This window comes from Carlito syrichta, unplaced genomic scaffold (assembly GCF_000164805.1).
Source record: "Carlito syrichta isolate Samal-C Ts95f unplaced genomic scaffold, Tarsius_syrichta-2.0.1 Scaffold304275, whole genome shotgun sequence".
Classification (NCBI taxonomy): Eukaryota; Metazoa; Chordata; class Mammalia; order Primates; family Tarsiidae; genus Carlito; species Carlito syrichta.
In genome coordinates this window covers 375,602-389,137 of record NW_007248371.1, presented here as the reverse complement: position 1 = coordinate 389,137, position 13,536 = coordinate 375,602, and the positions used below count along the sequence as shown (strand labels likewise).

General features: G+C 35.6%; 1 protein-coding gene across 2 annotated transcripts in view; it reads right to left on the bottom strand.

Annotated features, from left to right (window-relative positions):
• The window catches only part of SLC9B1 (solute carrier family 9 member B1), an 80,189-nt gene that overhangs the window by 23,391 nt on the left and 43,262 nt on the right, over positions 1-13,536 (bottom strand). For both annotated transcript variants that reach the window (XM_008059592.1, XM_008059593.1), the window contains exons 4-6: positions 11,483-11,653; positions 8,965-9,107; positions 7,801-7,928 (exon numbers count right to left, since the gene is read on the bottom strand). In XM_008059592.1, the coding sequence (XP_008057783.1) occupies positions 7,801-7,928; positions 8,965-9,107; positions 11,483-11,653 (442 nt within the window). The remainder of the gene's footprint in view (positions 1-7,800; positions 7,929-8,964; positions 9,108-11,482; positions 11,654-13,536) is intronic.

Genomic DNA, 13,536 nt, shown 5'->3' with positions numbered 1-13,536 from the left:
ACTTCGTCTCTACAATTAAAAAAAAAAACAAACAAAAAAAACTAGCTGGGCGTGGTAGTGTGTGCCTGTCGTTCCGGCTACTTGGAAGGCTGAGGCGGAAGGATCGCTGGAGCCCAGTAGGTTGAGACCGTGGTGGCTGGGAGTGTGCTACTGCACTCCAGCTTGGGCGAGAGAGTGAGACTCCAACTCAAAATAATAATAATAACAATAATAATGATAATAATAATAATAATAATTTTGAACCTGCAATTCAATACTGAGCCTTACAAAAGCCGTTTTCATCCATTCAGGAACAAAATTTACCATCCATTAATCAGTATTAAAATAACTAGAAGATCAATTCATTAGGAGGAAAATTGAGAATAAAAGAAAGGAGAGCCAAAAGAAAATACAGGCAGTGCAGTATAGCCTTGAAGGATAAAGCCTTTACCAAATAGCCAAAGCAAAAAGCCTGTAATCCCAGCACTTTGGGAGGCTAAATTGAGGGGATTACCTGAGTCCATGAGTTCAAGAACAGCCCGGGCAACTTGGCGAGAGCTCATCTACAATAAATCAAAAATTAGTTGGATGTGGTAGCTATTTGAAAAGCTGAGGCGGAAGGGTCACCTGAGTCCAGCAGGTCGAGGCTGCAGTGGCCATGAGAGTGCCACTGCACTCCAACCTGGGGACAGAGTGAGACTCCAACTCAAAGAAAAAAAGAAAAGAAAAGAAAAGAAAAGAGCAAGGTGGAGGCATCACACTGCTGGACTTTACTATAAGGGTATAGTAATCAAAACATCACAGAACTGGTACAAAAATAGAGACACAGAACAATGGAACAGAGACCCCAAAAGCAAAACTGCTGCCTTACCACTATCTGCTCCTTGACAAAGTTGACAAAAACAAACACTGGGGAAAGGACACCCTACTTAACAAATGGTGCTTAGGAAGACTGGTTAACCACATGCAGAATTAGGTTAGACTCCTCCCTCTCACCATAGGCAATAAATTCATGACCAAGACTCCAAAAACAAATGCAGCAAAAACTAAAATTGACAAGGCCTGTCTGAGACTTCTTTTCAAACTTTAATTAATTAAACTAAAGAGTTTCTGCATAGCAAAAGAAATTTTCATTAGAGTAAACAGACAACCTACAGAATGGGAGAAAATATTTGTAAACAATGCATCTGACAAATGACTAATGTCCAGAACCTATAACAAACTCAAACAAATTGACAGGAGAAAAACAATCCCACTAAAAAGTGGGCAAAGGACACAGACACCTCTCAAAGGAAGATATAAAGGGTCCAACAAACATATGAAAAAGTGCTCAATATCATGAATCATCAGAGAAATGCAAATCAAAACTACAATGAGATACCATCTCACACTAGTCAGAATGGCTATTATTAACAAGTCAAAAACAACACACATTGGCAAGGTTGCAGAGAAAAGAGATCACTCATTCACTGTTAGTGAGAATGTAAGCTAGTTCAGTCTCTGTGGAAAGCAATTTGGAGATTTCTCAAATAACCGAAAATAGATTTACCATTTTACCCAGCAATCCCACTGCTGGGTGTATTCCAAAAGGAGTATAAATCACTCTACCAAAAAGACACCTGTATTCACAAGTTTATGACAGCACTATCCACAATAGCAAAAACATGGAACCAACCTAGGTGCCCATCAATGATGGACTGGATAAAGAAAATGGGCCAGGTGTGGTGGCTCAAGCCTGTAATCCCAGCACTTTGGGAGGCTGAGGTAAGCAGATTGCCAGAGCTCAGAACACTCTGGGCAACTTGGTGAGACTTCGTCTCTACAATAAAAAATAAAAAAAATTAGCTGGGTATGATAGCATGTGCCTGAAGTTCCGGCTACTTAGAAGGTTGAGGCAGAAGGATTGCCTGAGCCCAGCAGGTCGACGATGAGGTGGCCATGAGCGTGCCACTGTACTCCAGCCTGGGTGATGGAGTGAGACTTCAATTAAAAAAAAAAAAGAAAAATAGAAAAAAGAAAGAAAATGTGCTACACCATGGAATACTACACAACCATAAAGAAGAACAGTATCATATCCTTTGCAGCAACATAGATGTAGCTGGACACCATCATTTTAAGTAAATTATCACAGAAACAGAAAACTGAATACCACATGTTCTAATAATTGGGAATACGCATGGGCATAAGGATAAGAACAATGACACTGGGGACTCATAAAGCTAGTAAGGAGGGAAGAAGGTGTAAGGGTTGAAAAACTACCCATTGGCTCATCATCTAGGTGATGGGCTGAATAGAAGCCCAAACCTCACCATCATGCAATACGCCTATGTAACAAACCTGCACATGTACCTCTCGAATCTAAAATAAAATAACTTAACAAAAAATACAGGCTCTAGACCATGCCCAGAGTTCTGAATTCATATCTTAATTTTACCACTTGTTAGTTGTCTGACCTTAAGAAAACCATGTAATATCTCTTTGTCTCTATTTATATGCAAAACGGGAATAATAATACTATCTATTTTAGAGGGCTCTTGTGAGGAATACAAAAGTTATTTTCAATTAGCTGGAAAAGGTGGCATGTGCATGTAGTTCCAGCTACATGGAAGGCTGAGGCAGAAGGATTGCCTGAGCCCAGCAGGTTATGGCTGCGGTGGCCATGAGCATGCCACTGCACTCCAGCCTGGGCAACAGAGTGAGACTCCAACTCAAAAAAAAAAAGGAAGTGATTAGCAAGTACTTTATCAAATACCTTGGCAAATGGTATAAATATTTGCTATTATAATTAGTTTGATTATCATTATAAGAAGCAATAATGAGTAGCAAAACTTATTGCTAAATTTAGAGAAGTGTTAATGGTAAAAAAAATCTTTAAAATATTCTTGATTAAAATTTCAGATTATATTAATCTGAGGGGAACAGATGAGTGAAGGAAAGTGAAACATGCTTTAAATTTAGGCATGCATTTCCTAAAATTTTGGGTAATCACTAGGAGAATGAGCATCTAAATATTAAAATAAAGAAAAGTGGAATGAAGAAAATTCTGTTCATCTAATAAAAGTTAGGAAAAGTAAAAAAAAGAATAAAATTCACATGAATATATACTATTTAAAAAATAAAAAAGATTAAACCAACATGATCTATAGTGAATGGATTTGATGGACCTGCTTTAATACAGAACCTCTCTTAAGTTTATTAATCTTTATTAGATTAATTTCATTAATCCAATAAAGGTAGTTACAAAAAACTTATGACAAATATAGGATCAAAACACAAAAACTGCTATTGCCAAGACTATCAAAGATGCCTGCTATCACCACTTCCAATCAACATTGTATAGAAAGTTTGGTGCCAGAAGGAAAGAAAAATAAATTGTATGCATATTGGAAAGGAAGCAGTAAAGGTGTTATTATCCATACGTCATATGGTTGTACATGGGGAAAGTCCAAAGCAATTTAAAGATAAATTTTTTGAATTAGTAAATGAATATAGAACTGAAAACAAAAGCAAGATTAAAAATTAATAAATCATATTTTAAATACCAGCAACAAATAATAAGAAAATAAGAAATTAAAGGCTTTATTTATGTATTTATTTGTTTGAGTCGGAGTCTCACTCTATCACCAGGCTGGAGTGCCATTGCACAATCATGGCTACTGCTGCCTCGACCTTCTGGGCTCAGGCAGTTCTTCACCTCAGCCTTTCAAATAGCTGGAAATACAAGCCGGTGTGACACCTGCCTATTCATTTTTATTTATTGTAGAGACGAGGTCTCGTCAAGTTGCCCAGACTAGTCTCAAACCCCTGGGCTCAGGCAATCCTCTTGCCTCCACCTCCCAAAGGGCTGGAATAACAAGTGTGTGCCACCATGCATGGCTAAAGGTACTATTTATAATAGCATTAAAATGATCAAATATCTAAGCATGAGTGTAATTAAATATTTGCAAGGCCTCTACACACACACACACACACACACACACACACACACACACACACACCTGAATGACTGATGTGGTGGCTCAAGCCTGTAATCCCAGCACTTTGGGAGGCCAAGGTGAGAGGATTGCCTGAGTCCAGGGGTTCAAGACCAGTCTGGGCAACTTGGCGAGTCCTCTACAACGAATCAAAAAATTAGCCAGGTGTGGTGGCATGCACCTGTAGTTCCAGCTATTTGGAAGGCTGAGGCAGATGGATCACCAGAGCCCAGCAGGTCATGGTGGCCCTGAGTGTGCTACTGCACTCTAGCCATAGCGACAGAGTAAGACTCCAATTCAATAAACAAACAAACAAACAAACAAACAATAACTATTATAAAGATGTCACCTCTCCTCTGAATTAGTCAGTGCTATACCAGTTAAATGCTCTCAGGATTTTTCACTGAACTTGACTGATTGTAAAATTAATTTGGAAGGATAAGAGCTTAGAAGGAAAGACCAAGTCTACTTATATAAAGAAGACATTGTTTTCATAAAGGTAAAATAGTTAAAACTGCATTACAGTGACATATAAATAGACAAAATCTATGGGATTTATTAAATGATAAAGCTGACAATTCAAATTATTGGGGAAAGAAAGAAATGTTTTATAAATGAGAACAACCTAGTGGAAAAGAACATAGCTAGATCCTTACATAATTTCTGGCTATTTATGAGACCTAAATTTTATTTTATTTTATTTTATTTTTGAGTCAGAATCTCACTCTGTCACCCAGCTGGAGTGCAATGGCATTATCACAGCTAACTGCAGCCTCGTCCTCCTGGGCTCAGATATCCTTCTGCCTCAGCCTCCCAAGTAGCTAGGAATACAGGCATGTGCCACCAAGACCGGTTAAATTTTTGATTTTTTTGTAGAAACGAGGGTTTACTCTGTTTTACAGGCTGGTCTTGAACTCCTGGGCTCAAGCGATCCTCCTTCCTTGGCTTCACTAATTGCTGGGAAGGCATGAGTCACTATACCAGGCCTTAAGACCTAAACTTAAAAAGCTGAACTTAAAAGTAGAAGTAATAAGAATAAAACACTGAAGAATATATTTGTGACCATGGGGAAAATAGGATCTTTTGAATGAGCATAAAAGGCATTAATTGAATTTTAATAAATTTTGATAAATTCAAATCATATTAAAATCTAAAAATACTTTAGTAGTCTTCAAAAGCAGCTATATTCTGCTTTCTTTTTTTCATTTTTATTTTCAAGGTCAAATGAATGGTTTCATGTATTGGCCCTTCTATCTGTTGGAAATGATAAAAATACCCTTTTCAGATTGAAAAACAAATTAGCCATAGGCTGGGTGTGGTGTCTCATGCCTGCAATCCCAGTACTTTGGGAGGTCAAGGCAAGAGGATTGCCTGAGCTCAAGAGTTCGTGACCGGTTTGGGCAACTTTGTGTTAGCTCGTCTCTACAGTAAGTAAATAAATTAGCCAAACTTGGTGGTGCATGCCTGTAGTCCCAGAACTTGGAAGGCTGAGGCAGAAGGATCGCCTGAGACCAGCAGGTAGAGGATGCAGTGGCCATGATTGTGCCTCTTCATTCCAGCCCGGGTGACAGAGTGAGACTCCGACTCAAAAAACAAATAAGAAAAAAATTCACAAAGTTAAATATCTACTGGGATAAGATATTTGCAATATATAACAGATACATGTAACAGATACTGTTAATAAGAAAGAGGAAAATAATAATAAAGGGGACAAATGGTATGAAAGGCCAGTCACAGATGAGGAAAACCAAAAGGATAACACAGTAGAGACTGCAGTAGTGGTAGCCATGAGCATGCCACTGCACTCCAGCCTGGGCTACAAATGAGACTCGACTCAAAAAAAAGAAAACACATGCATTTTTTTCTTCTGAAAATTAAAATTAAAACTTTACAGAAAAAAGTGAAGTGCCCTTTGATCATGTCTGCAAATCCTAGTGCCCGTATCCCCACCCAAAGTGACAACTCTTGGGAAATTTTTTTTCTGTTATCATTCTAAACCTCTAAATAACATTCTGGATGTCTAAAAAATAAAAACCCATAGGAAAAATGTATTATTTTTGTGCATTTTTACTTAATTATGTCAAAAAATGTTTCACTTTGCAATTTTCTCTTTTCACTCAACAATATTCTTGAGATTTATTTACTGATATTGAAACATGTAGTTCATTCATTCATTCCTTTCAATGGCATAAGATTACATTGTATGACAAGACCAGATTTTATTTACAGTATAAACAAATTACAGTTAAGTTCCCTACATACAAATCTTCAAGTTTCAAACTTTCAAAGACACAAACAGGCATTCGCATATCCAGTCATGCAAGTTCTTGGTTCACGTGTCTGGCCTACATTGTCACATGTGTGCATGCTCTACAAATGTACTTTTGTGTATTTTACTGTATAGTACTATATAGAGTATAGTAGTACAGTATCTTTATTTCAAGCCCAGAATGTCCAAAAGCAAGTGTAAAAGCAGTGGTGTCATAGCTAATACTATATAAATTTATTACAACACAGTACTATATAGCTGATTGTGTTAGTTGGGTACCTAGGCTAAGTTTGTTGGATTTATGAACAAATTGGATTTATATGCTCTCAAAATAGAACTCGTTTGTATGTAGGGAACTTACTGTAGTATTTTATTTGGACCATTTTGCTTAAATGTGAGTTTGTCTAGAATAGTTACCAGGTTATGTGCATTTTTAGTTTTCATGAATATTGCCAAAGTGCCTTCAACATGTCCATGCTAATTTGTCCTATCACCAACAGGATATGAGATTATCTGATGTTCTTGCAAATCCTTGATATTATTGAATTTTGTGATTTTTTTCCAATCTAGTGAATGAAAAAAATGATATCTCTTTGTTGTTTTAATTTGCATGTCTGTAAATTCATTAGCTTGAGTATCTTTTTTTTTTTGAATCAGGTTCTCACTCTGTCACCCAGGCTGGAGTGCAGTGGCATGATCATGGCTCACTGCAGCCTCGACTTCCTGAGTTCAGGTGTACCTTCTGCCTTAGCCTCCTGAGTAGCTGGGACTACAGGCAAGCACCACCACACCTGGCTAATATTTTGATATTTTGTAGAGACAAAGTAATGCTATGTTGCCCAGGCTGGTCTCAAACTCCTGGGCTCAAGCAGACTTCACTCCTGGACCTCCAAAAGTGCTAAGATTACAGGCATGAGCCACTGTACCTGGCTGCATTTGGATATTTTATAATAAAAATTAAATTAAAAAACCTACTGGATTTGGGTGAATTTTGCTATAAAATTTATTGAAATGGATAACTGGAGGCAAAGGTTAATAAATTGAAAAATGAAAAGGAATTTTGATGTAAAGACAGTGATTACAGACTTATCTTGAATAATTTAGACATAAAGGAAATAGATGGTAGATAAAGATAGATGGGGCACTGAATCTAAAGAGTTTTTGCTTGTTTTTTAAAAATGGGAGAGTTTATATTTATGGATCTATATCTATAGCAAATGTCTCTCTTATACATATATACCGATAAAATATTAACTTGTATCCACATGTAGTATATGAGGAATAGATCATTAGATAGATTAAAGCATACAGATACATTACAATACAGAAGAGAAGGAATAAATTGATGATGTAAATTTTTTTGGCACTATACATTTAGGGACTATGAATATTTCTTAAGAATATGGTAGATTTGGGACATGGCTCTGCTTTTTGATCAACTGATTTCCAAGGCTTTTCACCACTTTGTAAATAATTTTAATAAAGAGTTTTTCTATACAATATTCTGAATAGTTTAATAATTTCAAACCAAGCAATCTTAACTGAATATTTTCATAGGGAAAAATGGAAAAAAATTACCCTAATAGAAATCCCCAATGCCAAGGAAATTCCATAATGAAGTGGGAAAAAAAAGCAGCTGCACATGCCTCCACTAAGCATGGACCCATAGACAATCTTAAACAAACTCCTTTCAAATGCTTCAAAGCCTGAAATATAAAAATAGCCACATGGCCAACAAGAAAATTATGTAAGCAAATACTGAAATACAGAGTCTTTTTTGAGTAAGAAGCTTTTACTACACTAAATCTCATTTGGTCAGAATATCCCACTGGACTTGAAACTCTAATACATTTTATTATTTTACATTTCATCACAGATTGGATTACAAACAATTTCACATTTTATAAAATATTGTTGTATTTTAATTATTAAAAAGATCTATTTTTCTGTGATTGAGTAACTATTTCTACCTTCCTTAATATTCCTAATAAATAATATGATAGTATCCCATTGGTTTTTGTCCCCATCATTTAATTTTTACAGATGAGCTGTTTGATTAACTTAATGATTGTAAATAGAAAACACCAACATATCAAAAAAAGAAAATCACTTAAAAACTGCATAATAAATTTAAAATTTTAACTTTTCAATTTTCTCATTCTCTTTCAAATTTTCTACTAGAGAATATAATAAATTATCACTGGCTATTATTACTTATGCTCTTGCAATATTTCCATTTAACCCATACTTTTGCCACATTTGAGTAGCTGATATATTCATGAATAGCCACATTAAAGCTCAAGTAGATTTATGACTACTAGAATGAAGAACATACTTCTGTGGAGAAAATATCATAAAAATATTATTGACATTCTTAATATCTCTAAAAAAGAAAAAGAAAGGCCTTTTATAGGGTAACTTTTTTCTTTGTTAACTGAAACAATTTCCATAGAAGAGCCCTTCCAATGATACAGGTGCATAAGGGACATTTATCTCTATGCAAATAATTAGAGATTATCTCTAGTAAGAACCTTCTAGCACAGTGAGTTTTCCTCATATCAGTAATAAAGATGACTAGAAAGAGAAATTAAAGTGCCAATATTTCTGCAAAGTCTTTTTTCTTTATCTTAGTTTTTCTTATATACTCCACTTGGAACACAGTAACAAAAATTGTGTCTCTTTTTCTTTCTACCAACCTCTAATATTTGAAATAATTTTACTCAGTTATAATTGAAAATCTACCTGTGGATCGAGTCCAAGCCCAGCTCGTACTAGGATAATGGTAAGGGCAGTATTTCTTAAAATTGAAGACCATGTGTTACTAATTTGAACATGCTTACTGATGAATGGAACATTCCTAACAATAAAACCAGCCAGTAACATACCTTAAAGGAAAAAAAAAATAAAGATGATTCAATTCATTTTTCTAAGAGAGAAAACAGAAACCTTTAATTTCCTCTCTTCCAACACAGTCTTTCATTACTTTGGTGAAGGGCAGATTATACACAAATATAGGAGACAGCATGAATACAGGAAGAGCTAAGAAACAACACATCAAATGGAGTACATCAAGTAATTTAATGTTGCTGATAGATACAGTAGATTATCTCTACTGACAATGTACTGAATATTTAGATGTGATGAATATACTAAGTCCACACTTAACGTTGTCAATAGGTTCTCAGAAATGACAACTTTCCCTTATCAACAAGGATGCCTGAACAAAACATATTTGTATACCTAACCCTTAACTGCACCCCACAATATCAAAATAAAAAATATTGATAAAAAAAATTTTTAAAAGGCCGGGCTCGGTGGCTCAGCCTGTAATCCCGCGCCTTGGGGAGGCTGAGGTGAGGGGATTGCCTGAGCCCGCGGGTTCGAGACCCGCCTGGGCAGCGAGACCTCATCTCTACAATAAATCAAAAAATCAGCCGGGCGTGGTAGCGCATGCCTGTAATTCTGGCTACTTGGAAGGCTGAGGTGGAAGGATCGCCGGAGCCCAGTAGGTCGAGGCTGCGGTGGCCGTGAGTGGCCACTGCACTCCAGTCTGGGCGACAGAGTGAGACTCCAACTCAAAAAAAAAAAAAAAATAAACTACAACTTTAGGGAAACTGGCATATAACAAAACCAATTTTACCATAAGCTAATTGATATAAACAAGAGTTAAGCTCCTACAGCATATTTCTGGTCACAAAAACATCACCAAACTTATAAATAAAGACTAAAAAACACTTCTACTATTAAACAACTGTCCACACATTTAAGAAAGATTAATTTGGGGGGAATCAATGAGTGACGATGGTCATAGTGGTGCAGTTTAAATCAAGGGATCTTTGCAAAGTGAAAATTGTAAGGAGCCGCTCCTCTCACCATGCAGTTCAAAAACAAACAATAACCAACATAGTGGGGACTTGCTGAGAGCTCTCCTACCATATTGCTTATTGTCACATATGTACAATTACTATTAACAAATTTTTACTTTACAATAATTTGCATTCATTCATTTATTCATCTTCCAACCTGCTTAATTTAGTTCAGAGTCAAAAGTGACCAGAAACTCTCCCAGAAGCTCAGGGTACAAGGCAGGAACAAACTGTGGACAGGACACTATCCTATCACAAGGCACAGTCACATACACACACACTCTCACTTAGACTAGGATCATTTAGATAGTCAGTTCACCTAATGTGCACATTTCTGGGATGTTGGATGAAACTGGACTAACTAGAGAAAACCCTCACCGACATGGGCAAATGTACAAATCCCACATAGTAGCCCTGGCCAGAAATCTAATTTTTTTCCCTCCTCGATGTTATAACAAAACAGTGGTGAATAAAATGACATTATTTGAAGACCTGCTATACTTAGGGGATGAGACACCTCTGACAGAAGTTTTTCCATTGATTTTCTTCTGTTAAGCTGGAGAGAACAATGGTAATGAAGAAAGAGAGTATAATACTGGTGAGGCAGAATACACAGAGTAGAGAGGCCTAAACAGCTTACTAAAAAAATTACAGGACATTTTGGTGCCTCAGTCACTATAAAATTGAAATCTTGTCATTGTATTAAAGTTAGGTTATCTACAGAAACAAATCAAATTTCTAAAAGTTTTTATTTTTCTATAAAACACTTAGGTAAAAAATACTCTGTTATCTGGTTCAGCCTGTAATCCCAGCACTTTGGGAGGCCAAGGCGAGTGAATTGCCTGAGTCCACGGCTTTGAGACCCACCTGGGCAACTTGGTGAGACCTCATCTCTACAATAAATAAAAAATTAGCCGGGCGTGGTAGCACACGCCTGTAGTTACAGCTACTAGGAAGGCTGAGGCAGAAGGATCGCTGGAGTCCAGCAGGGTGAGGCTGCAGTGGCCGGGCGCGTGCCACTGCACTCCAGTCTGGGCAACAGAGTGAGACTCCAACTCGAAAAACAAAAACAAACAAACAAAAAAAAACCTCTGTTATCCAATAAAGCAATAAGAATCATATATTGAGAATATTCAAATTACTTTAAAAATTGATTTTGAAATGTGTATTTGTGTGTGTAGAGAGAGAGAGAGAATAAATACATCTATAAAGGAGCTATATATAAATATATAAAGAAGTAAAAATATATAAACATATATAAAATAAATACATACATAAGCTATATAAATCATATTGCATTGAAATACTTCTGAATTGTATCTAGTTGAATGAGAAAATGTTCAAAATTTATATATAATCAATAGCAAAGATGAGAGAACTATGTATATACTTACCAAGAAGAGGTGGAAGTGGAGGCACTGAAGGTATTTTGATGAGTTTCAAGAGTTCCCCCCCAAAAATGGCACTATAAAAAATAATCAATAGTCCAAATAAATTTCCACCAGGGAGAGCTTCAGGGCCTGAGAATGACCAGATTACACACCATATCAAAAAGAGAATTACCCCTGAAATATAAAAAAAAAAGCATACATCTATATATCTATATAGACATAGATGGACACAAACAAAAGATGAATTTTGTCTTGTCAAATATATTAATGACCAGTTCTATATAATGATACATGACATAGACTAACTTTGCTTATTAGTATGGTGGAAGAGATATCGGCTTAACAAATATTCCAAAGATCCTGTCAATTTATGGGTTTGTTTAAACAAAGTTTTTTATTTTATAAAAATATTTTTAAACTATTTGAGAATTCTTTAAAGTGCTAAACATTTCTTATAAATATGACATTTTTAAAATGTTATGGAAATATGATAAGATTTACTTCATTTTTATATTTTAAAATAACTTTTCTACCAGGAATAAGAAGATCATTGGCTATGATAAAAAATGCTCAACTTTATTGAAAAGCACAGTGACAGGGTGCCAAATGTTTTAATGGAAGCAGACTAAATCTTTGTACTGAAAGGATAACTCAGTTGATATGTATAAATGTATTAGAGGATGTAAGGGCTGGAAAAAATGAACCTGGACTTTGTGGGAATAAATATAAAGCATCTTAGATTATGTATGGAAATGTGTAGAGGTGGACAGAGTGAGTAAGGATCTTGTTTCTAACAACTAGATACTAAGGGAAAGGTCCCACTAATAGGGGAATCCACAGATTCTTGCCCACCATCCTGATTATTATCATCTTGCAAAAGTAAAGGAGTAAGATTTGAAGGGCTAAACCCTTACTCAAAGAATGGATCAGAAAATATCTTTCTACTTACAAATTGAGAAGACAAGTCACTTTGTCTTAGTTGGTTTCTGGGTGGCAAAATCTCTTTTGAGAATTCATATATAATATAGGCCTCATCTAACTTATTGTCACAGCTTAAATTTGCATTATTTGCATGTGTTGGGAGTCCTAAAGTCCTAAACCTAGCATAAAAAGTGTTCCCCCATGGAACTATCCTAGGGCACTTGGAACTATTCTAAGACACTTAGTAGTAATACTGGAATCAAGTCAAAATTAAGTTAATATTAAACTAAGTGGATTATGAGAAATTGAGGATGATTATCAGAATCCCAGAAATACTTGGGAGGCTGAGGCAGAAGGATCACTTGAGACCAGAGAAACATAGCAAGGTCCCATCTCTAAAAAAAAAAATTAAAAACTTAACTGGGCATGGTGACATGCAACTGTAGCCCTGCCTAGTTAAGAAGCTGAGGCAGGAGGATTGCTTGAACCCAGGATTTAGAGGCTGAAGTGAGCTACAATAAATTTTGCCACTGCACCTCAGCATGGGCAACAGAGGGAGACTCCCATCTCTCTCTCTCTAATAAACAAACAAACGACTAAAACAAAAACCTCAAAAATATAGCTAAAACCAATAGAGAAATTGAAATAGTACACTAAAAATATTTGGTTAACATAAAATAAGTATGTTAAGAACATAGTAAGGTAAGAACAGAAGTAAGGTAAGAACAGAAAAACAAAAAGATATGGCACATATAGAAAACAAATAACAAAATGGTTGACATAGGTCGAGCCATATCAGAAATTATGTTAAATGTGAATGGACTAAAATCAAAAGGCAACGATTGTAATTTTAAGAAAAGCAAGATCCAACTATGTGGTATTTAAAAGAAACATACTTTAAGATAAAATAAACAGGCTGAAATAAAAGGATGGAAACAACATATATGCAAATGAAAATTATGGATTAAAGAAAAAACAGAAGGTAATTTCAACATATCTTAAAATGAATAAAAAATGAAAACAACATACCATTATAAATGGGATGCAGCTAAAACAGTGTATAGAGAAAATGTATAGATATAAAAACATCAAAAAGAAAAAAATCTAAATTTGACAATCAAAACTTCTATCTTGAA